The sequence below is a fragment of the Equus przewalskii genome, chromosome X, assembly GCF_037783145.1.
Source record: "Equus przewalskii isolate Varuska chromosome X, EquPr2, whole genome shotgun sequence".
Lineage (NCBI taxonomy): Eukaryota > Metazoa > Chordata > Mammalia > Perissodactyla > Equidae > Equus > Equus przewalskii.
In genome coordinates, this window is record NC_091863.1 from 40,904,067 (window position 1) to 40,929,579 (window position 25,513).

The following is a 25,513-nucleotide window of genomic DNA, read 5'->3' on the forward strand; positions in this document are numbered from 1 at the left end:
AGAAATTAGGCATCTGGTAGGGGCTATATCCTTTTATGTTGTTGTTCTTTTTAACCTTTTACCAAGCCTCCTTTCTCCCCTTCTCTTTTTCTCTCCCTCCCTTGTACCTCCATCTTGCACACTCTAGCCCACTACTTTTCCCTAGATCCCAAATGGCTGATCTGAAATCAGGCTATCTGATCTTCTGGGAACTCCCCAAAGAGTTCTGATTTGAATTGGTCTTTTTTGTAATCAGCCCGGTCTGCTCAGGGACATCTGGGGGTGGGAAGTGCTCTTTCTAAACAAATTGCTCTATTAATTTTCCTGAGAATGCCCTTCACAGGACTTGACTGAAAAATACAATGCTATACTCCTACACAGAAACACTTACTCACACTGGTAGGAAGAGAAACATACATACATCAGCATGGGCAAATCCATATGAATGTGCATAAGTATACAGTGAGCCACAAATGGACTCAATAATGCATGTAGGGGGTGATGTAGGGGGTGGTGAGCTTCAAAATAGATTATCCTGTTCTTCTTAGGGTCCTTAAAGTCTGCTTAGCTATTAAGGGCTCATAAGGAGCACTGGATGACCAGCAACCCCTAATAGTGGTGACTCAGAAGATCAGGCACCTACTATGAGTCACTGTGGAAGGTGCCCCAACAGTGAACCAAGCTTCATTTCACAAAAGCTAAGGGCTCCATCCTGCTCCCTGATCTGGAACTCCCCCTGAAGAATTCCCTAGGAATAATGGTCTTCACTGCCCCAGAGGGACTGCAGGGACCTGTGAAGTTGGGAGGCATGGGGAGGTACCTCTGTAGTCACCCTGACAAAATAATTATCAGGATATTAGAATGAAATGAGTGGTAGCTTTACTTATAGCGAGTCTTTGTGGCTTTTCTCCTAGCACAGGGGCAGGGTGAGGTGGAGGTCATTATTGTCAGTCCACAGCCTCAACAGCCTGCCCACACTAGCTTGTTTTCTCACAAAGAATATCAACTTCCTTCTTTGTTGAGGTCACCACTACACTGCTGCTGCTGGTCAGGAAGTCCAAGCTCTGGAATGTGAGTAACATGCTAAACTACATCATAACACCAAAACCCAAAACTATGTGCCCCTTAGAATGGCAGCCCAGGGAGTGGTGAGAAGGGAGAGGGGGGACGTAACGGCGACTGAGATATTCCCCACTTGGAGCTTCCTCTCCTCCCTCACTTCTCCCACTTTTCCCCTCCTCAAGTGGAAGCTGAGAAAGGCCCACCCAAAGGTGACGAAACACCCACATGCCCCACTAATGGCCATCCCACAAAGGAAGTGTCAGCCGTAGTGGAAACTTTGATTAAAACAGCTAAGACAGGGTTCAATGGTGATAGGACTAGAAGACACTGAGGAGAGACAAGGCCAACTACTACTTTGATTGTGTGTTTTTCCTCCCTCTACCCCGAGTTGAAAAGAAGCCACATGGCAGAGAAGAGAACAGATATTCTGTACTGCCTCTGAGCAAAGAGTGCAGTGGGTCATGCACACACCCCAGTTACCAGGCTCCCTAGAGAGAGAAGCCAATAATAAAGTATTCTGGCCTTAAGGTCAGAACTGGCTCACAACCACCCCGGTGCTACCGTTTGTGCTATTGGTATGATGCCTGCCCTTGCTCGGACACACATAGTGTAGAATGATTCATCAGCTCCTACAGTGAGTTGAAGCTTTCATGCCTGACTTCTCCAGACACACAACTTTAACTTTTCCCATAAAACTCCCCCTGTCAACCAACAGTCAGTTCCTAGGATTGACTATAGCCTAAAAAGTATGACTAGGTTTGTGTAGTGATTTTTCCTTTTCTTTTTCTTCCCCTCCCCCCAAATCATAGAAAATGTATATATCAGCCTTCTGAGATAGGGACTTGAAAAATAGGCACATATTGTGGTCCACCATGATGGAATGTGGTATAGGTGAGAGCGATAACTAGTCATGTATACACATGGCTGTAAATAGTTAGTGTAGGGGCAATCTCTTCCATGCTCTACACACAAACCCTAGTCTTGAGGCCAGCATTACACACTACTCATGCCAGGCGTTTTTCATACCTTTGCCTTTGAGTTTTAGATTTGGCTCAATATGTAAAAAGATATCCTACTCCTGAGAGCTCCAGACTAGAACGGCCTGCACATACACTCTCATTTGCTAGAAGTCCAAGGCCAAGTCATGCTATGTTTCATTGTGTCTTGAAAGCTTCTCTTTATCCTCTAGGCTTCCAATGACTTCCACTTATAATCCACACAGTGCCAACTCAGATGAATGGTGGTATGATGGGAACTCAGATGTTGCTGCTCTGACATGTTGATACCGCCCACCTTGTTCCATTGGTGGGCTTTAAGTGGCAGCTTTCAACTGAGTGTCATCTGTGGACAGAACTGAATCCTGTTGCAGGATGACACATCAGTTGGATCTGCTTCATGCTTCCCAGAAGTGCAGTGCTGCCTCTATACTGCCATTCATAATCATTTGCCTGTCTTCTGAGGTGTGTGCTTAGCAAACACTACCATTTAACCACAGCAGCATCTAAATAACAATCCCTGGAATTCAAATGTTATTTTTAAACTACTGAGTCTAAAAACTCCCCAGAACATAAGACATATGCCCCGCCATGAGCTTCCGCTATAACATTTCAAGGCTACTTGGCACCACAGATTAAATACCTAAATCTGTCTTCCTTTCACCTAGCGTAGTGATGGAGAGTTGCGTATACATGACATTGTCCACTATGAGGAGCCTCAAGATCTTGGAGACCTTGTCAAAGCAGCCAAAATTGACGTCAGAGCTTAGGTCCATTAATAGCAGCAAATGTTGTTGTAATATCAGTGCATAAACAGAATATCCTTTTTCCCTCCATTTCTTCTCATGGATATAAATCCATGCATTAGAGATTGTGTCGGCCAAGTTTGCTATGCTGCAACCTCAAGTTACAAGGCAATACTAGGAAAAGATCGTTATCAGTATTCTTTGGTAGCAGCTTCAGAACAACTCCAATCAAAAGGCTGGAGGAAAAGGCAACACAAAATAATTTTCTTCTCTTTCTAAGTGAAAAAATGATAACAGGAGCTTTAGAATCTGATGGCATTTATCTAGTCCTCCATCTAAGGGCAAAATTTCTATGTAGATATTGAATTAGTACCTCTCCTATCTGCTTGAAAAATCTCTGGAGAGCCTCCAAGTAAAAAGAGCCTCTTTCAGGACTTTGGTTTCTGCAGAACATCTTCAAAAGTTGGAATAAAGTTAACACTAGACTTTGTAAGTTCTCATTCCTTGATCGTGAAAGTTCATCATCATCCTTGATGAAGGAAGATCACTTAAGTGTTACTGACATTCTTGCTGGAGGCCAGTATAAATTAAATCGGTGCCAATTCTACCTACCCTGGAGCTTATTTTTTATATATGTATATCTATAATCATATACATATAGATATGTATAATCTGCAACTGACCTGCAGAGACAGGGTACCATAGCTGCATGATTTTTGTCTTGCAGCTTTTTGGGGGTTCCTTTCTCCTCTCTTTCACTCACATATAAAATTGCTTTCAAATTAAAATCGCTGCTTTTCTGTGAAAAAATCCTCCAAGAGATTGGTAGCTCTGATATCAAGAAGGATTGAAATAATTACTAACTACAAACTTAGAATTCCATATTCAAATACATATTAATGAAATATCTGCTCCCCACCAAAAAATTATGGCAAGAGGAGAGAACTTATTATGAAAGGAGTCAGAGGCACACCCTAAGCGCTCAAGAATACTTGTTGAATTGCAAGTCTCCCTCTTGACATGGCCCTTTAACCAGAAGAAAACAGTAGCAAGTAAAGGCGATACATGACTCTGATGTTAAGATACATTGTTAAGAAGCGATGATAGCTACTCTTGTTGTTTCCATGTTTTCCTTATTCTGTGTGGAACACTTACTCATTTCGAAAGGGAAGGGGAGCAGATGCAGTGAACAAGGATAGTAGTTTTGCTTGAAATGAAACATGTGTCTTTCACATCTTAACAGCTAGCATTTTTCAAAGAACAAACTAGGTACCATGCACTGAACTAAAGACTTGATATGCCATTGATCCTTAGAACAACCTATAAGGTGGGAAATATTAGTCTCATATGATAAATGAGGAAAATGAGACTCAGAGAAGTGAGTGAGGGTCTTTGCCCAAGGTTACAGAGCTAGGAAATGACAGACAGAGTTGGCATTTCAACCCAAATGTGTCTCACTCTGAAGCCCACTATATTACACTGCAACTCCCACAGTTGACCTCACACCATCCTCTCTGCAGGTAGAAGCAAGTCTTAATAACTCCATTTTATAGACAGGGACATTTAAGGCATAGGACAGAGAAGCATTATTCCAAAGAGTCTAAAACATTTTCCCTTCCACACAATACAGGCTTCGTAGGGGGGAAATCAAATAAAGAATTAGCCTTCTTCACTAGGCTTCTACCTTAGAAAAATCCCTACCCAGGGATGTAAGTCTTAGTGACATACAACCCTGCAGGAGGTGGTATGCAAGATGACCCAACTTGCTGCGGCAACACCACATTGTGGTAGAGATAAAAGTGGAACACAGACCCGAGCTGTGCCTATTCAAAAGCAGTAGTAGGCAGGCAGAAATCTGGCTTTAACCCTGTCTCCATACACTTTACTTGTTTTTAAGGAACTAATTCCACCTTGTATTGACGTCAGAGTCTTTTTGAAGCTGTGCAAAGTGCTTTACAGAATTTGTAAGGCTTTAACATACCTTTGAGCCTCGAATTTTAAAGTGTTTCCCAGATATTCTATGGTGGGAAATATGCTTATTTACAAATGGATAAATAAGAAGTGAGAGGTTAAAGGATTTACCTCAAATCACAAAGGCACAGCTAGGAAGAGAATCAGCCTCTTAAATCTCAATTCTGGGCTGAAACCACTCGCCTGGTGTGTTTTTAATCTCTTAAGAATTGTGGAACCTTTTGAGAATTCTGATCTCAGGAAGTCCCAAATTATTTACATGATGGATCATCACTATAAAGCATCTAAAAGTGTTTTTTAGCTTCTTCTTCTTCTTTTTTTTTTTAAAACAACCATTACAACCACCTTAAAACTGTGTCTCATCTTAAGCTGGTGGATTTGGTTAGCTTTAAAGAAGGTGATTAGTCCTGAAATGAAGACAGGTGGCCCCCATTAGCCCACTTTGTTTAGAGGAACCTAGATCATTCCTGGGCTCCAGAGGGCTGCCTTGGGCACCTCGTACTAACCAGCCTGACGTGGATTGGGGATTGGTTTTGGAGTTGGGAGCCTTGGGCTTGAATCTCGATTCTGATCCTTAGTAGTGAAGTGCCCTTTAGCGTTAGTTTTCTCCTCCGCACAATGGGGATGAAATCAATATCACACACAGGGTTGTGGCGAGAATCCAAGGACATAGGACATGGGAAATGTCGAAGCATTTTAGAAGGCTGTAGAGTGTGATACAAAAATCAAATGGTAGTCTAGAAAGATCACTACACTTTTTGGCTATAACACGCCTGATTGGGAAGTGTCTCTGAAGGCTCAGTCTGAAATATCAATATTATACGCATATAGAGAAAACTGATTAGGAATAGTTCTCCTTATATGCATGACAAGGCCTTCCCAAGGTATGCCCAACAGGCATATACAGGCAGCAAAACTGAGACTGAAAGATGCTCTTGAATACAAAGACTGAATATGGATGCCACTTAGTGTAGAAACTGGCCCTGTATGAAATGCATGGGGAAATCAGTTTCTTTCTCAGACCAGGGCATCTCTGAACGTCAGTCAGGCCCTCTACTCTCATGTCAGAGAAAGATGGTGCATAGAAGTGGGCAGGCCAGGAACGAAACAAAAGCATCCCAGACCCTCAGACGGCACCAAGAAAGAATCCAGACAGAGTTTGAGAAAAGGGTGAGTTGCAAAGTAGAAAAAAATTAAAAATTATTAATATCCTATGCTATCTCCCCTGACCATTTATTTCCCTTCTTACTTACCTTCCCCCATTCACTCATCCTACCCCCACCTTCTAGTTCTTCATTTCTGTCTGCATCTGTCAAGCTTCACATCCTCTGGTCTCAAACAACAACAACAACAACAACAACAACAACAGTGTTTTCTCACTTGGGTTCCTTTGCTCACACTATTTTGCTTGCCTAGAATTCCCTTCTTATCACTTCTGGCATCTCCTCCCAAATAAGAAAAATTTTGGAATGTCCTTTTACTCATCTCTAAACCCAAGTCTTCCCCATCCTGCTGGACTCTAATCAATTCTTATCTCCTTTGAACTCAGAGTTTCTCTTATGGCCATTATCATTTTCTACTTGGAGTTTCAGTTATTTGGATACTTGGTCTTGTTTCCTTTACTTGGCTATAATTTCCTTCAGGCAAATTACAGTTGTTGGCACAGTGCCTGACACAGTGTCAGTGTTCGCTAAATGATTTTAGATGAATGAATAAATGGTCATCCTTGCTCGCAATAAGGAGGCCACCATCATCTCTCACCTGAATTTTTGCAACAGCCTAAGTAATCTCCCTGCCTCCTATCTTGTTGCCCTCCAATCTATCCTTCTCACTGTCACAATATACAGCTCACAAAAATTACTTTCATCATGTTACTCTTCTACTCAAGAACCTTAAATAATGCCCTGCTGTATAGAATAAAGTCCAAATCCCTCACCTTTCTCTCAAAGCTCTTTGATATCAGTTGAATTGAGTCATTGCTGCTTCCTAGTCTTTGTGTGTGTTGCTCCTAGATCTAGATTCAATGGATGTCCCCTCCATCAGGAAGCCTTCCCTCACTACTCCATCCCTTCTTGTTCCTCTTTCATAGTTCTGCGGAATTACTCTCGGGACTACACATGTTGTAATCTAATCGTATCTTTCCTTGTATTGATATGTACCTATCTCTGGTGTACATGTTTTGTCTTCCAAATGAGATTGCAGATTTTACATCTACCCTTGTTCTTTCCACACCAACTAGCAAAGGGCTGGGGACCTTCCAGGCCTTCAGTTCACACTTTCAAACATTTATTGATTTATTCCCTGATGATTCTATCTGGCTTTTCCTTTGTTTCCTCCACTGAATGCAGCTATTTTAAGGGGCTTATTATTCACTTCATACCTAAAAGACAAAATTTACCTGGTAATAATAATTTTCTTTAAGAAAGTCCCCATTCCACTAAACATTTCAGAGCAAATCTTATAATGCCCTAAGTATATCTTAGCTTGCTGTCTTTGGAGATATTTTAATATTATATATATAAGACTGCTTTGTTATTCTTGTTAATTCAACAGTTATTAAGTGCCTACTCTGTGTGAAGAACTTTAACACGGAATCTTTGATATAGACCACAATATATTCTTCTTAACACAAGAGAAATATCCTCATGCTCTTCCTATTAGTAACTATATAACAACCTTTCTTACTGGCTTCCCTAAACATAGTATATTCTTAGGCTTACAAATAAAGACTTGGGTAATGAGAGAAAAGCCACTCACATCCTGTCGAGGACAACACATTATGAATATTCCCTCTCCTTTTAAGGCTATTCAGAGAATTTTCATCAACAACGAGAAAATAGCCAAAGGAGAGGATAGAAAAGTTATTGAAAAAAATTACTCAGGATCAACACTTTAAAAGAAAATGTTCCTTAAAAATATTACACAGTCTCTCCTTTCTCCCTTCTTTTCCAGTATTTCAATTTCTAAATCAGTACTTTTTCTCTGCCTATTTCCCCAAACATTATTTGTCCACATTCATCTCTCCGCCATTATCTGATTCTATTGATTTTGTTTCATTGCTTTTAACTGGGAGGTGGGAGGGGGTAATAGACTTTTCCCCCTCTGCCTACTTTTCACGGCAAAACATACACACTTTGGTCCTTGGACCCTTAAGTTCTTGCCTTTCTCTAATCCCTCTCTTGAGCTTAGGCCTCACCAACACCTCAGACTCAAATTTTGCAAAACTGAACTCATAATCTTCCTCTAGCCACTACATGAGCCTGCTCTTACTCCTGTCTTCTCTGTAATTTTAATAACTACAGGCTAGAAAGTTTAGAGTCACCTTCGATTCTTCTCTCTCCCCCATCATTCACACCCAGTTAGTTCTAAAACATCCTGTCAGCATCTCTTCTATCTACTTCTTTCCATACGGATTGCCTTAGGTCCTCAATATCTCCTACCTAGACTGATGTCCTTTTCTCTACAGTCTTCCTGTCCAACCCATCCTATGTATTGACAGTTTTCTTAAATGTAAACCTAGTTATGTTACTCTTAATCAAAAACCGTCCATGATTCTCTACTGCTTATGGAAGAGAGCACACATCCCTTCACCTGCTACGCAAGGCCATCTGCAACTCGGCTCCCACTTAACTTTTCCAGCCTTTCTTCCTGACGCATTAAAAGTTCCAATTCTTTGTGGGATTCTTTGCAGGATTCTCACAGCATCACCATTTCTACCTCTTCCATGTCCATGCTTAAGATATTCCCTCTGCCTCCTATCTCTTTTCCTATGTTTGCCTATCAGAGTCCTACTTAATCTTCAGACATGGTTCAGATCTCACCTCCTTCGAACAACCTTCCAAGACTGAGTGGCTTCCTATATCTACTTAGCATAGTTCTTTGTCACCAGTAAGCCCTTAGAAAGGTTTGTTGAATTGAACTCACATAAGAGCATGCAAACTTTAGGGAACTCATTGTCTGTGGGAGTGAGACAACTGAAAATAGGTTAAATAGGAGAGCTGGGCAGGATGTTGGCACCAGAGTGAGCAGCCAGAGCCTCCTCCTTTATATGCTTCAATGTCCAGCTAAATCTCTATTTATCAGTATGTGTGTGTGTGTGTGTGTGTGTGTGTGTGTGTGTGTGTATGCCTGCCTACCAGGCTGTTCAGCTATTGGAGTATGGATCCTTGGGCATGTTCCTGGGAGTGAACCAGTGTACACCCATGGATGTATGCCTGCCTATGCCTTTGGCCCTATGAGTTCCTCTTTCAAACCCTTGTTACAGGTTTCTGTATTAAAATGATGCTCAGGTTAAATGTGATATGGAATAAAATAGGTACTTTTGGAAATCAGTTCTGAGCATATGGTTTATAGGCTTCTAGGGAGTTGCTAAGGGGGCAATTGTATTTAAATGTAAGGAATTAGAAGCCGGATCAGCCCATAAGACACCTTTGGGCACATCAGGAAAAGGCATCATTTGCTAAATATGATTTACTTCTGTTTGTCAGAAAATTGTCATAATACACCCATTTCATTAGAGTGAGGCACTTGACTTCCACCTACAGGAAAATTGTTGGAATATGTATGTGTATAAATATATATATTACATGATACATATATATATGATGTCTACTTTGTGAAAGGCGTCCCCTTAGACATGGCAGCATCATATAGTGTACAGCCTGCACAACTTTAAGTGGTGATCCTGCCCAGTAGCTATTCTGAAAAAGGTAGAAGTTATCTATCTCATATAAAGGACAGGTTGTTCCTTCTGACTGGAAACAAGATGGCTGTTAGAGTGTCCTGCTGTCTAAGTAGAGACTCCCTATTCTCTTTGCTGATCAGACCGTTTTCAAGTTCAAGGTGCTGATCTGATCAGAGGCATTGGTGAAATAAGTTAAGGCTTTTCCTGTAACTGGTAGAAAGCTATTTTGGATAAAACTTGGACTGCCCAGAGGACGGCAAAGCTTAATTGTTGCTTCTTCGTCCTCACAAGAAAGGGAGAATCTTGGACTAGTCATATTGACAGCTATCTCCAAATTCAAGTGCCAGCTACAGGAGAAATTTGACACCAAGATAATGAGTCAGGAGCTTTTCAATTACGGTGAAAAGAATACCATAAATGGATGCAATTCTGATTAACAGTTAGGATTAGTGAAAAGGGTACCAGGTGGGACCTAGTTACATGTTTAACCCTGCTCTCTATATACTATGCTTAAGTATAATATTCTTTAGTGTTGCTATACTTGAGTACTTTAATAAATTTGTGTTTTTTAAAAGAACTGACTAGATAACTCATTGTTCTCATTTTTATCAAAATTCACTGTTTATAGCCAAAGACTCGTAATTCAAGACTGCATGATCAATACAGAGCTGCTATTAATGCGTAGGGTCCCTCTGTGTGAGTTAGAAAAAACTGCAGTCCTCTGGGAGGAGACAAGGCAGCCCTGCCTACCGTCACCTACTGGTAATGCACCTGAATTGCTAAGACCATTTTTGAGGGGTGAATATATTAAAACTTATCTGCATACCTAAAGATGGAAAGTGATGACAGCAAATATCACTGCACAGATACAGATGATACCAAAATGAGTTATCATTTGCATATTTCTTATTTTTAAAATAAGTTTTAACTCAATTTCTCGTTCAGCCTTTATGATTTATTTTATTTTATTTTATTTTTTTAAAGATTGGCAACTGGGCTAACAACTGTTGCCAATCTTTTTTTTTTTTTCTGCTTTATCTCCCCAAACCCCCGCTGTACACAGTTGTATATCTTAGTTGCAGGTCTTTCTAGTTGTGGGATGTGGGACCCCGCCCCAACGTAGCCTGACGAGCAGTGCCATGTCCGCGCCCAGGATCCGAACCCTGGGCTGCCGCAGCGGAGCACGCGAACTTAACCACTCGGCCACGGAGCCGGCCGCTATGATATTTTTATAAAGTAGTTCAGCCACCATTTATTGAGTGGCAGGCAGTATATTAGGCCCTATGAGCTTTATCCTTATAGCCCTAATGTGATACGCAAGCTGACAATCTCAGTGTGTATGGCAAATGAGAAGCACAGGTGTGTATAGGGTGCTATGGGAGCCCAGAGGAAGGCCACCTAGCCCAGATAGGATACCAGTGAAGACTTGCTGGAGGAGACTGCTGATCTGAGTCAGCAGCACGTTATTGGCTTCATCTAAGAGACACAAAAGCCAAGTCACAGAAAGATTAAGCAATTTACCCCAGATTGCACAGCTATGTAAAGTGGTATCATGACTAGAACCGACTTGAAGTAACACCCAATCTAAGAAAGAGTCCAAACTCTTGAACCCCTGGCTACAAGATACCATTTGCATTTATTTGAGAAATAAATTTTAATTGAAATAATATTTCATTTGAGAAAGTTCCATACTTGTATGCCTCACAGACACATGCATTAGAATATTAGAAAAATGCAGGCACACCAAAATAACCCAAGTCTGTAGCCTTCTAGGACAGCTAATTAACACCTATACCACAATCTTGGCAACCTTTAGTTCCTCATTTCGCAGTTGCTGCAGCTTCCTGTAGGAAGATGTATTGCCTGAAAATGAGACGTCAGCTCAAACTTCCTCGGATACCAACTTTCAGAGGCCTGAGGCATTCAAATCATTCCCCAAAGTTCTTCAACCACCCAACGCAGCAAACAAAAGCACTGCTAATTAAATGTGTAAGTGGCATATATTAGTTTATTATAATAAGCATATATTAGTTTAAAGTCTCATTCACCACTGCTTTGAATTGGTTTTGTTCTGTTTTTATTTGTGCTTAATTGTTCTGTTTTCTATGTGTTTAATTTTGCAGGATACTTCATATCCTTTCTGGATGCAGGCAGAGTGCAAATTCTCAACAAATAATAACAATAGAATAAATTTATGTAGAACTGGCTCCTTTATGTGCCGCATGTACACTTTATAGTACACTGGGGCCCCTTACAAAATCTATATGTATGGTACATTTATGCCCATTTTATAGGTCTTGGAACAATTTTGCTGTTTTAAATTATTACAGAGGCTTACAGTTATATATTAGCTTTTACTACATATTTTTAGAAATATCTACACTTTACTTTGTATGGTGTTAGTCAGGAACACAATACCCAATAATAAAAATGTTCCTACAAGCAAAGACAGTGCACATTATGACAACCCACTTTATGAGATAGTTGTAACATATTCCTGGGGTGAGGAGGAGGGAGAGAAGAACTCTCTAGAATGGCCATGTTTCCAGGAGAGTATTATCTACTTTCTGGAATATTTTAGGCCAAATTTTAAACTACGACTTGCTTTTTGTTTTACCATCCAATGTGTTCCTGTATCACCAACATCCTTGCTGAGAAGCAAATAATAAACAGGGAGTGCAAACTCACTTTCCTATTAGCTTAAAATAAACAATTGGGAAGGTACATCAGTTACAAACCCATTTTAGCACAGAAGACTAATGAAATATTTCTTGCATTTATGTTAAATATTGGGCTTTTGTTTAAGACTTCATTAAGAAAAACATAAAAAGATTCTACTGCTAAAAGGGTTTTAGAAACACTGGACTAGCTGATCCCCAAAGGACCTTTTCAGGACATTCTATGGGTCTACAATACTGAAGATAAAAGGTTTCACTGGATTCCCATCATAGTTTCTTACTTTTGCTGTAGAAAACCCTGTGATAGGAAATAGGAAAAACATCATAGAGAAAGCAGACTGGACTCTTACAAAAGTGGAATGTGGGTCGAAGAAGGCCTAAAACAGTAGAAAAAGGACACTAGATAATGTAATTATTTCTTTCATTTTTAGCTTTAATAGTTTAATTTGGAATTTGGCATACAAATAAATTGAAAGTTAGTTTTTAATTATATGCCCCATCAGCCAACCCTCTGCTTTATCCAATGGTTGCACCTCATCAGTCGGATAACATACACAATTTTGTCAGTTGCCTTCGAAGTTTCGATAGGACTTTCTTCATCTACTTTATTTTCCACAATATTTCAATCTGTACTCTTTGATTCTATCAAAGTGGTCTTTTTTCTAACTCCATATACTAGGGCCTCACTCTTCTATCTGTAGGCCCTCGCCTCACCTGCCCAATGCAAGCATATTCTCACTTTTACTTGATACTTTTCACTGTCACTGCTTAATTTAACTCTGGTTTTCTCTAGGTTTGAGAAGGATATATCATTCCCACTTGCCTCAAACAACTTCTTCATTTATTTCCCCTAAATTTCTAATGTCGAAGCAAATTTGCTATCAGGCAGTCCCTGATAACTGAATCTAATCCAGCCCTGAAGACTTGTTGGATAGTGATTTTTGGATAGCAGAAAACTTTATTCCATTATTCTAAATTGGAAAAGTAATAATGCATTCCCATTCCATCTTAAAAACGCCAACCAATTTCTTCAAATATCACTAAAACAGTCTAAAATACCCATGTGACAATTCTCCAAATATGTATTACATTGTAAAGCATTTAAAACACCAATTATCTAATTATTGAACACTTAATGAACTAATTAGCAGATATGTTTATATTATGTGTAGTTCACAATGATGCCATACTATACTGAATACAAACAAACCGGAAAAAAAAATGTTCAAGCTGCCTGAGAATGTCTATCTTTGTTTTCCACCATTAGAAGAAAAGATGGAGGAACTCTTAAAAAGTTTAGTGCTGATGAGGGACGATGGAAAGGCAAAGTAATGCTTTTCCAGGAATTTCTAGAAAGAGGACTCTCCACTGAGAAGCAATATAATGAGAAAACCATGAAGAGAGCTACTAAATGGGTGCTTTGATTCCATGTGAAACCAAATGCCCTGGAGATTTTGTCACCAAGTTGAGTAAATTAAAGCAAAGGAGAGTGTAGCAATGCCAAAATGATTATTTTAATTAGTCTTAACAGTCAAGCAGAGTAAGGTGATGAAGTGAGAAAGCAACAGCGATATCCAACTTCTGGGTAAGAGAAAAGTTATGTTCTGCTCAAGCCTGGCAGGAGGGAAATTGTCAGAGTAAGCATTAATTGAAGTTAGTGAGAAGGGCACCAATTTGTTAATTTTCTGAAATCAATAATCTTGTTCTGTAGCCTTATTTACTTTCTTCTTTACTGTTTATGCTTAGCTGTTTTAATAAAGCTACATCGCATTTTCCTTTTAGACTGTAAGGAACATGTACAGTGATGTAAATCAGCCATGAAATAATATGCTCTCTCATAAGTAGAAGATAAAAACAATGACAAACAAACACATAGCAATGGAGATTGGACTGGTGGTTACCATAGGGAAAGGGGGGAGGGCAAAAGGGGTGATTAGGCTCACATGTGAGGGGATGGACTATAATTAGTTTTTGGGTGGTGAACATGATGTAATCTACTCAGAATTCGAAATATATTACGATGTACATCTGAAAGCTAAAAAAAATTAAAAATTTTAAAAAAGGTACATAATAAATGCAAATGACACTTATTAAGGGAAGATCAGCAATTAAGGTAATTCTAAAATGGGACGCAAAGACTACTGTTAGAGTTGGGGTTCAGAGGATGATGCTGTGATGCTGGAGCTGGCTTCAGGAGAGTAGGGACTCAATTGACAGAGCCCGGGGTTAATGAAAACTTTCCTGGTTTCAATTATCTCTACTAATAGCCAAGGAGATTAACAAATTTTACTCAGCGAGTGCCTTTCATTTTCAGCCTCAAGCTGTGAAATCCCAGAAGAGAACAAGTAGAGGCATTAGCTGTAGGAGAAGGCAAATGAGTGAACATACGGGATTCTGAATGTTCTTAGTTGAGCCCTGCAAGCACTGCTTCCATTCCCCTCCTATTGCTGGAGGCAAGGGCCAGGCTCAGTCCCCATGTCCATTGCCTCTTGTTTCAGAAGGACTTTGCAAAGCTCTGGCTAGGAGCATCACACATATATCTCGGCATCCCACAGTATCATGTGCCTCACCCTGTGCTATGACGGAAACAAGGGGGTGGGGATCCCTGTCCTCAGGGGCTAATATCTCTTTATAGGCTCTTTAAAGCAAAAGGTTTAAACAGCAAATGCCTATAATGCTTTGGAAGATGAAAATCTCTAAGTGCTACAAACAAGGCTGAAGATTCTGATCTTACTCAATACTGCATTACACTTGCCTTTCAAATTACTAATTCAACCTTAGTTGGATTATATACAGTTTATTAACTCTCTCAATTTTCTACCACATTTGATTAATGAAAGCTGGATGAATTGGATCATCTATCTCCTTATAATTGTTGATAATGTCCTTACACATACGTATTTCTCTTCTGGGTAGGAGGTACCTAGATGAGCATGATTTGGTAACTTTGTGTTAAAGAGACAAATCCATCAGTACATTTTTGCATGCGGTTAAAGTGAAGAATCTCAGAAATTGAGATTTTCCTTTTGGGAATTTAACAGTGGGAAGAAGGTGGATTTTATTCTGGGTCTCCTTCTCCAAGCCCAAGTCACAAAAGCTAGCTAGACAAATGAGATCCGGATGACGTCCAAGAACTGCAGTTAGTAAAGGCGAGATCAGACTGCCGTTTGTATATGGAACATTTGTTTTTGTAGACACAATTATTGTGTCTACATAAAATGTATACTCTCATTGCTTTATGCTGCAAATACCTCCCTGAACAGTTCTATTTCAAGCACATGTTTATCAATCAGATCATAAAAGCGTTTGACTAAACTTTAAGCTAAAATTAACAAGTGTTTCTTAAATACAACGTAGAACAGTACACATGATCAGACCATTAAGTGGGGGAGGTAACTGGGGCAGGGGGAAGCCTGTGACACAACAGCACATTCTCTAAAGCCTTACTATTGGAGACTATAAGCACATATAAGCATATACTCAGAGAAAATAAACGAAAAAATAGATTAAAATATTAACAGTAATTATCTCTTGAGTGGTGGGGTGCTATATAATTTTTATTTACTTTTTGAAAGCTTTCTTGATTTTCTACATTCTCTGAAATTAACATATATGCCTTTATTTTATTAAAGTTTTGTTTAAGAAGTATGCTGAGAGAATTGACTACTTAAGTGAATGCCTCAGTAAAGCATCTGGTAAACAAATAATCACCCCCTGTGTATGTGTTTTGGTAACTGGGTCTCTCATTTACCAGCGTTACTTAGAGGAAGTCTCATCTATGTGATTTTGCCCACCATGGAATCCTCAGTGCTGAACACATGGGGCATAGAGCAGGTACTCAATTTAATTTGTAAATACGTAAATGAATTTAAAAATCTGGAAAACATTAATTGAGTCTTATTCTCTCCTTATAAATCTGACTTGCAAATTTTATGAATTTGTAAAAATCAAGCCCTTTATCTGTTTCTGAGAACAGACATTTAAGAGAGCACATAAGACAACCACTGTAAGAACCCCATTATTGGATTGGCTAAGAGTCCTTCTCTGCTAGGTAGGAGTGTGTGGCTAATTTGGAAATTAATTCTAAGAGTGTCACTGCTTTAGAGTTTATCATCAACTCTTGAGTTTCTATAGTATTAGAGGGGAGCAATGATGCAGCTAATCTCCAAATCATTTCTATTTGGTTTGGAAAAGATGTATATAACTTTTCCCCCAGAAGGTTTGCCTTCCTAATTCTGTTTTCTATGGACAGGGTTTGCCTTTCCTGAGTGCACAGCCTGACCGACTGAGGGGGAAGGTAACCACAAATGGGCTGGGGGGCAGAGGGAAGCCAGCCTGGGATTAAACATTTACTACCCTTCAGCCTCAGGTGCTGAATTTAAGGTTCACTGACACTGCACTAGAATGATATTACCTTTTCTTTGTATAATATTTTCTAGTCTTTAGAGTCGGGTGGGTGGAAAGGGTACTTTTTCTTAAAAGACAGGCTTTTCTCTCTCTTTTTTGCTCTTTAAAAATATATCTTTAGGAGAATAAAGTTCAGTGGTTTTGGTGAGATTATGGCCAACTTGCGTTAGGTTAGGGGGATTTCTCTTTTTTTCCTCTTAAAATTCTTTTTTTTTCCTTTTGGATGTGGAGAGGAATAAGGTCTATTGATTTTAGTGAAGTTGAAGGTGCCTCTTATGACGGAAGGATTTTTCTTTAAAGAAATCTCTGGGGAAAAAGATTCCTTGGTTTTGATGGGGTTGGGGGAACGCCTCTCTTTGGGTTTGAAGGATTTCCTTTTTTAAAAAACTAGGTTTTGTGGAGAGGAGTTATAAGGGCCACTGGTTTTAACGAGGTTGGGGAGCCCTCCTCAGGAGGATTTCTCTTTCTTTCTTTTTCTTTAGAATAAATAATTTATTTGGAAGAAATAAGATTGGGAGCATCTTTGCTTGAAAGATTTTCTTTTCCTTTCCTTTTATTAAAAAAAAGAAATACTTGAAGGCTGGAAGATAAATAAAGTCCCTGGGTTTGGGTGAGATTGGGTGCAGCTTCCCTTGAAGAAGCTTTAGAAAGAGATTTTGTGGGTTTTTCTCCTTTTTGTAGTGGGTGGAGTGGGTTGATTATCAGGAATAATATGCATTGTCTTCAATAAGGAATTGCTGCACCTTCCCTGAGGAGAATTTATTCCTAATTAATTATCCCTTATATTTTTCTTCCTCTCTTCCTCCCTCCCTCTCTACCCCCTTCCCTTCCTCCCTCGCTCTCCCTCCACATCTTACTCCTCTTGCCCCTCCTCCTCCTTCTCTCCCTCTCTCTTTCCTTCTTTTTGAATGTCCAGGAACTTTGGTGAGTTTGGGGGCATCTTCCTTCCCTAAAAAGGAGGTTTCTCTTTTATTCGTTTTCTTCCTTCTTCCCCCTCAATTTTTAATGTATTTACTTGTTTTGAGAAAAAACGGGCTTTGTTGAGGCTGGAGATATCTTTCCTCAAGAGGACTTTCTTGGTTTTGTTTCTGTTTCTTTCCTACTTTTTCTATTTATCTTTCCAATTTTTAAATTTCCTATATTGAGAATACAGCTTTTGAGTTTGCATGAATTCGGGTCACCTCCCATTAGAAGGATTTCATTTTAGTTTTTCTTCCTTAAAAAAATATTTGCCTTTGTTTTTGTTGTATTTTGACAGAAGAGTTCATGTGTCTTTTCAAGGCTGAAGCACTTCTTGCTGAGAGGATCCCCTCCACCAACATACACGCCTTCCCATCATTAATTTTCTATTAAATCTTTAAAAATTCTATTTTGAGAATAAGGTTCGTGTGCTTTGGTGAGGATGGGGCATCTCCCCTTGGAGCAGATTTATTTCCTTTTTTCTTTGCCTGGGAATGAAAAATTCAGGAGATTTGGAAAGATCAGGGACCCTGTCCTGGAATATTTCTTTCTTTTAGTTAAAATATTTGTCTGTAACTGGGGTGGAGGGATTAGTAAGTTTCATTGACTTTGATGATTTTGAAAGTATCTGCCGTTAAAAAGATTTCCTTTTTTGTTTGTTTTTCTCAAAAGGGAAAAAGTTGAAGGGTGAATAAAGGTTATTTTCCTTGGTGAGATTGGAGGTCCTACCCTTAAAAGGATCTCCCTTTCTTTTAGTTCCTTTTTTAAATTTCTTTTCTTCCTTATTTATTCATTTGTTCATTTGTTTACTTGTGGGAAGGTAGTAAGTTCATTATCTTGAAGTTGGAGTAACGATCACTTTCTTTTACTTATTTTTTTAAATTGAGATGTAATTCACATACCATAAAATTCACCATTTTTGAGTGTACGAATCAGTGTTTTTCAGTGTATTCACAAGGTTGTGCACCCATTACCACTATCTAATTTCAGAACATTTTTATCATGCCCCAAGAAACCCTGTACCCTTTAGCTGTCACCTACACTTCTCCAGCCCCCAACCCCCCAGCCCCTGGCAACCACTAATCTACTTTCTGTCTCTAAGAATTCCTCTATTCTGGACAGTTCATATAATTGGAAGAAATAATGTTAGGGAGCTTTGGCGAGACTGGTGGAACCCTCCTTTGGAAGATTTATTTTTGTCCCCATAATTTTTGCAAGAGATTGGGCATGGGCCATGAGGTGCAAATAAAGTTTATAAATTTTGTGTATTTTTTTAAGGTTAGAAATATTGTTCATCTTGAGATGATTTCTCTTTCTTCTCATTTTAATTTTCCTCTTGGGGATATAAGTTTCATGGGCTTTGGTGAGGGCGAGGAGCACCTCCCCTTAGAATTTCTTCTTTTTCTTAAAGTAATTTTCAGGGGAGGGATAAGTTTCACTATCTGGGGTCACTGCCCCTTTCCTTTTTTAAAATTTTGATCTTGTTTTTCTATTTTGAGAATAAGGTCTGTTTGCTTTGGTGAAGGTGGCGCATCTCCATTTAGGAATGAATGCTTGCTTTCTTTAATCCTTAAAATTATTTTTTGTCCACTGAGGGAATTACAGTTGATGGGCCTTGGAAAATCTGGGCACGTCATTCCTAGCAGAATTTTTTCTTTATTTTATTTTTCCCCCCACAAAAGGTCTTCTTTGGGAGAGATAGGTTCAAGGTCTTCTTCCTCTTCTCCTTCCTTCCCAGGCTCCTATTCTATGATGGCCCCTCTGGGAGCATCAGATGCTTTGGGAAAAGTCAGGGCTGATGGAATGTCAGCTTAAAGATTGTTCTTAGACAAATTAGGATCTTATGTATCACAGAAAGCCGTATGTTGGATATTTTTAAAAATTATAATAGATAACTAGTTGTATCCTATTAGGTGTCAAGTTTTATTTTTGCCCTCTCCCATTCTGCTGCCTTCTTCAGGAGAATAAAAGAGTTAACAATGCAGAGGAAAGTATTCTGTAAACTGTAATGTGACAGACTAGTGAAAGGAATTATATAATCCTTATTATGATGCCCCTGAATGGTTTCCTGGCCTCTGTGGATTTTCCCCCTTTCCTTGGAAGCACTTTGGGTAATGGCTCAGCCTTTCCTTTTGGGCTAAAGATCTGCAGAAGCCCCAGTCTGAGATTTTAATAAACACATAAGAATTGTATTCTCAGAAAAGAAAGACCACTGACCAAATATCTCATTATCTTTTCTAGAACATCCTGCAGCAAATGCTCAGGAGCTCTCAGAATATAACAAATAAATCAGATGGTATTATCAAAACCCGGCAAGAAGCGGGGAAAGAACCTAAGAGGAAAGAAAGTAATTTCATCCTGACCTTCAACAGGTTAAACACTTGAATCCACAATTCTGAAGCTGTTTACAGTCACTGCAGATATTCTATTCACTTAGGATAAAAATTTATTACCCCTGAAAGCAACAAGATCATCATTAGTCTGCTGCTGCCGGGACTGCAGGGGATAAGGACACTTTCTAAACCTTTTTTTTTTTTTTTTGATTGTTAGTAATTTGCTTCTTAATTATGGTTCCAACATCCATTCTGAAAATGGAAAGATGGACTGTATTTCCTTAAGCGCTACATATTCCAGGCTATTTAAATAAGCATTTACTCCTCACTCTGAAACCAATGAGAACATATTTTTATTCATGCACAGCAGCAGTCTCTACAGTGTTGCTGGAAATGGAATGGGCAGATTTCAAGCTTGAACAAGTGTTTATTGAGCAAAAATAGGGAGGGCTGAATTGTGTTAAGTACAAGTCGGGAAGAGAGACAGTATCTATTTTTGAGGAGCTCAGAAATAGGTAATAGGATAAAGTATTCAGGCAAGAATTATCAGATATCATTTAAGCAAATGCTCGATACTTTGCAAGAAAATGTGCAAAAAAAAAAAAAAAAAAAAAACCAAACCAGGAAACTGTTGTGTTAGGCTTTGTGGTGTAATAGTAACTGCTGATCGTTATTAGGAGGTATATACATATGCTTCCCCATTGCAGAAATAAAAGCCACAAAAGTGTATTTCTTCTCAGATTGTCATCAATCACCTGTATGGTGTGATTATAATTTCATAGCTGGTCAAACTCAATGAATAAAAATATAAACTCTTATTTTTCCAACCTTAGTTGAGAGGAGAGAAACATATATGGTCCACTTCATTTAAGCCCCATTTCCCCCAAGAGAGTTATAGCATTGTTAAAGAACCAATTCACACATCCTTACTTACGCTTGCTGCCACCAGGTGGGAGACCACCACTCATTTCCTGGAAATGAAAACATTTTAGAAAGGAAAGAAATAGACAGATTTGGTTCACAGACTATCTTATCCTGGTATCTATTCAGAAAGAAAATGTGAGCCCCGTTTTCTCAGTCTCTACCCTCATGGTTGGCATAGATTTGCAACCAGCAGGTTCTGAAACCCCAAAAGAGAGCAGACTACACAGCGGAAGACATTGGTTTTTATGCTGCAACACCAGTTAGCAAAGTTATCTGGGAGAAACCTGTAGTCACATCCAAACACTTGGTTTTGCTCATTTCATCCTTTGACTTATCAGGCTAGTTTCAAGCTACTGGTACTGACTGTGCCCTGACATGTAGGATTTCATCATACGATGAGAGCTGTGTTTTGTTTTGATCTCTGAAATTGTGTGTGTATATACATGTTTTTTCCCAAGCTTGCCTCCAGGAGGCAGTGTCTGAGAACAATGCCACCCCAGCTAAGATGGCAACCTGTTTGCCTTGAATTTTAAGATGGAAGTCAGCTGGTAGCAGGTGCTGTTTGCCTGAGGAGGATGCAGCAGAGAAGGGTCCTATCACTGAAGATCAGATGTTCCCGTATGCACCAGAGAGCAATTGCATAGCAACACATAGAGTGTTGGAGAAGGGTTAGGCTTCCAGCAATCTGAACATTTACCCAGATGCTTTGCATTCTTCAAAATCCTCTAGAGCCACTGACAGGTTCATCTACGTGGCCCTCTTAAAGGATGGTCAGGGTTCTTAACCCCATTCTACAAGATAACTGACTGAGCAAATGACCAGCTCTACCAAGAGCAGTCAAACCCCTGGGGGTCCTGGTCCCCTGCCAGGACTGTCAAGTGTCTGTGGGTCAGTTGGTCAGCACATCTGAGTGGGCACTACGTAGAAGAAGCTAACCTGATTCCCTTTACCTTTATCCTCCTTATCTGTCTGGAAACAGACGTTTTCCTATCAAGCTGGTGGGAGATGCTTTCCCACTGTCACAGGGCTCACCTTAGGACCTCCTGGACTCCAGTCAGTCTTCCAGAGGCCAAAGGGGCCATGTAGTTGCTGGCCATCTTGGTACTTAAGTTTTCAAGTGTCAGTTCGTCAGCCATGTTCCTGAAATCTCACTTAAGAAGGCCACAGTTCAGGTGGTCCTTGCTGGCCTCCCTCCCACCTGCGTCATGCAAACTTTTCCAAAAAGACAAGAGCAAGCACCCCGTTAGGGTTAGGGTAACCTCCCATGTCTAGCTGCCCTGCCCTTTCTTTTCTTGAGATCACTGCAGGGAAGGGCCATTGCAGGAAGGGGAGAGATCCACCCCCTGGTGAGAGCGGGGTTGTTGGATTTAAAAAAATTGTGTTAGTCTCAGACTGCCCTATTTTATTTATTTTTAAACCTCTGCACTTTTTTTCCCTGTGAAACTTTTCGCCTTAGCTTTCCTCTTTTTCAGTTGTTTATCATTGCAGTTATTTTGCAAACGCAAGCCTCCCTGCGCATAACTCAGGAAGCAACCAGCGCTTCCATTTCTATTTTGCGATGCCAACCTCTGCTCCCTCCCCTTTACATTCTACAAGTGTGTGGTCCACAGCAGAAGGATTCCAGAATGTCCCTACACCCTACCAGGCAGCAGGATGGACAGGCATTGTTGGTGTAGTGTAATATTTGTTTGTTTCTATCTGTTTTGTTTTGTTTTTCCTGCAGGGGAAGCTAAATACAGGTGTATGTATGCATCATGATGATTTTCATAGTCTCGTACAACAAAGTTTACGGGAAAGGAAGAGTAGGGGGAGCACAGAGAAAGCAAGAAAGACAGACACTTGCTGAGGAACGGATGGGGTTTCAGGGGTCCAAGGCAAACACCAAAACCTTCTTCCTCCCCTCTCCCTCCTGGGAGGGTGCCTGAGAATCCTCCACTGTCTTCTCCCTGCTAAGTGCAACGGTTTACGAAGCCATCTCTGAAGACTGGAAGAGATGAGAGTTCCCATTCACACTCTCTCAAATGCCAACTCCTGTTTTCGTTTCTCTAAACCAGGACTCCCGTACCTTTCCAACTGGCCCCGGTGCGGAATGCCAGTCGCCCGCTTGTGACGCGGCCCATCACTGTGTTTGCACCTACCTGCCGGGAAATCCTGCAGATGGATGGAATGGTGGCTTCGACACACGCATGCTCTCCCCCTCCTCCTCGGTGAACCCTGCCCTTCCCCTGCAGTGCGCGTGGGCGCCGCCCATCCCCTCATCCCCACCCGGAGTGTCAGCGCCCAGCAACTGGCAGAGGAGCCGGACACCCCCCTGGAGCGCCGCCAGTCACGCCTCAGCTGAGGACCCCCTCCCCAGTGGCAGGGAGGGGGCCAAGCAGACAGCGGCGGCTCCGCAGCTTGGGCCTCTGCGGCAGTGACCGTGGCTGAGGTGTGTCCCACCGGCCCCACTCAATCCCATCCCTGTGTACCCCGAGCCAGTCCCAAACACCTCTCTAGGTCTGTTGCACTCCCTGGGGGCATCTTCCTCCTCTTTTTCAAGATACAGGCGCTCACCGCACTGTCACTTCCCCCCACGGGGAAAAGTGCTCCGACTCCCACCTGGTGCTGTCACCCCTCTTTCTAGCCCCAAACAGCCCACTCTCGCTTCCACATGTTGCTTCCCGCCTCCCAACTGCTTCCCACTCCCCCAGGCTCCCTCATGCCCGCATCTTTCTGAGCATCTTTGCCAGTCAGTGGCTGCCAAATGGGATGCTAAAGGTACCCAGAGTCCCGCGAGCTTGATAGCCATCCGGCTTCGCCTTGCTTTTCTCCCCTCTGCCCCAGGGTGTCTTTTTACCTTTATGCTGGACAACAGCACCGGCGTTCGGGGCGATGACGAGGTTCCCAGACTCCTCTCTGGAGCGACCACCGGACGTTGCAATAGACCTGGTGCTGGACTCGGCTCCGGACAGGACTCTGGAGCCGGCTCACGGCAGGACTCCGTGGCTGGTTCTGTGGCTGGTTCTGGGGCCGGCTCAGGGGCCGGTTCTATGGCTGGTACTGGGGTCGGCTCTGAGGCCGGTTTTGTGGCTGGTTCTGGGGCCGGTTCTGTGGCTGGTTCCGGAGCTGGTTCTGGGGCCGGTTTCTTGGCTGGTTCTGAGATCAGTTTTGTGTTTAATTCTGTGGCTGGTTCTGGGCTTGGCGCTGGGGCCGGTTGTGTATCTGGTTCTGGGATCGGTTCTGTGTCTAGTTCTGTGGCTGGTTTTGGGGTCGCCTCCGGACAGGGTTCTGGAGCAGGCTCTGGACAGAACTGTGGTGCGGGTTCTGGCGAAGGCGCGTGGAGCAGCGGAGGAGCCTGCGGCGGCGGTGGCTGCGGCGGCGGCCACGGCGGCGGCGGCTCTGGAGACTCCGCGGGCTGCTCTCCATCCTGAGGCGGGGCAGTGCCCTGGGCCGCGGCAGCTCCGCGGTCCATGGCCGCACACCTCCTCAGGTCGGGCAGCCTGCGCCCCAGAGCTCGGAGGGCTAAAGTATTCTCGGGCGCCCCGCCCACTCCAGTTCGACAACCCCTTGCAGGGTGCCAAACTTTCCCCCGCCCCACTCCATGGCTGGCTCGGCTCTGAGGTCTAACCCGGGGGCGCTCAGCGACTCTCAGGGCTGGAACACGCCCCTCGGTGAGCGCACACCTCTTCGTAAGCAGCCACGGGCCCGATGGGCGGGAAGCAGAGGGGCTTGCGAACGCGGACTGGACAGAGCGCTTGATGACCTCCTAACGACGCGCGGGAGGGGAGGGGGGAGACAAAAAGGGGAGGGGGAGTGGAGCAGCGTTGAGGGGGGTGGTTGGAGCCTGGCCGCGTTTAACCCTTTAGTGACGCAAATGCAGGGAAAAAAAAAAAAAAGCCTGAGGCAACTTGAGGGTCTTTGTAATCCCCCTAACCACTCAGCTGTGAGCTGCTGCTTATAACAGCTTCCATCCTGTGTCTGCTCTCTCACCTCAGCAGCAGGTGAGCCTAGCCTCGGACCAACCTCTTGCCCCCATCTCCAAGCCTCTGTGGGCAAGTAATCTTTTTTTTTTCCTAACCCGGGAAAAGAAATTAAGCGGCACGGGGGGGTGTGTGTGTGTGTGTGTGTGATCCTTTAGATTGAAGTAAAATTTACCCTCCCTCTCAGTTTTGCATTTCTGAGCCTTGTCAGATCCGAGCGGTTTGCCGTTGGGTACAGGGTTTGGGGTGCCTCAGAAAGGTGTGTGATGAGGGAGGGCTGGAGCCCTGGCTTTCCGCAGTATGCAGATATAGCCCAAGCGCAAGGCAAGAGTGCTGGGGAAGCGGCGGCTGCGCTGCGCGCTTCAAAGCCACAAAGCCGAGGCTGCCCTGGTCTCCGCAGCGATCCGGCCGTCTGTCTGGCTCGCCTTTGCCATGGGAGACTGCCTTTTGCTTTAGCTGGACTTCACAGGCATCAGCAGGACTTTTTACTGAACTTGTTAATGTGTGTGTATCTCGGATTGGGGGAAATTCGCAGCAACACCCACACCTCTTTCACCTCTTGAAACCTCCGAAGCACTTTGACGTTAGGGTTGGAAGATTCTCTTGCGAAAGAACGGCGGGTCCCTGCTGCAGCACCCTTCCACCACACAGGGAGACTTTAGAAGCTGTCTAGATTATTAGTCACGTACGCATACATACAAACCATCACCTCAGTCAGACCTAGACTTTAGACGCCCATATACTGCAAAATTGCAATTGAAAATTGAGAAGACCACCCTTTAAGCCGCTGTTGTGTGGGGGATGCCGGAAGGAGT

General features: G+C 42.0%; 1 protein-coding gene across 1 annotated transcript in view; it reads right to left on the reverse strand.

Annotated features, from left to right (window-relative positions):
- The window catches only part of DGKK (diacylglycerol kinase kappa), a 115,752-nt gene extending 91,562 nt beyond the window's left edge, over positions 1–24,190 (reverse strand). The window contains exon 1 of the mRNA XM_070604380.1: positions 23,576–24,190. Coding sequence (XP_070460481.1) covers positions 23,576–24,190 — 615 coding nt within the window. The remainder of the gene's footprint in view (positions 1–23,575) is intronic.
- Positions 24,191–25,513: the final 1,323 nt, after the last annotated feature.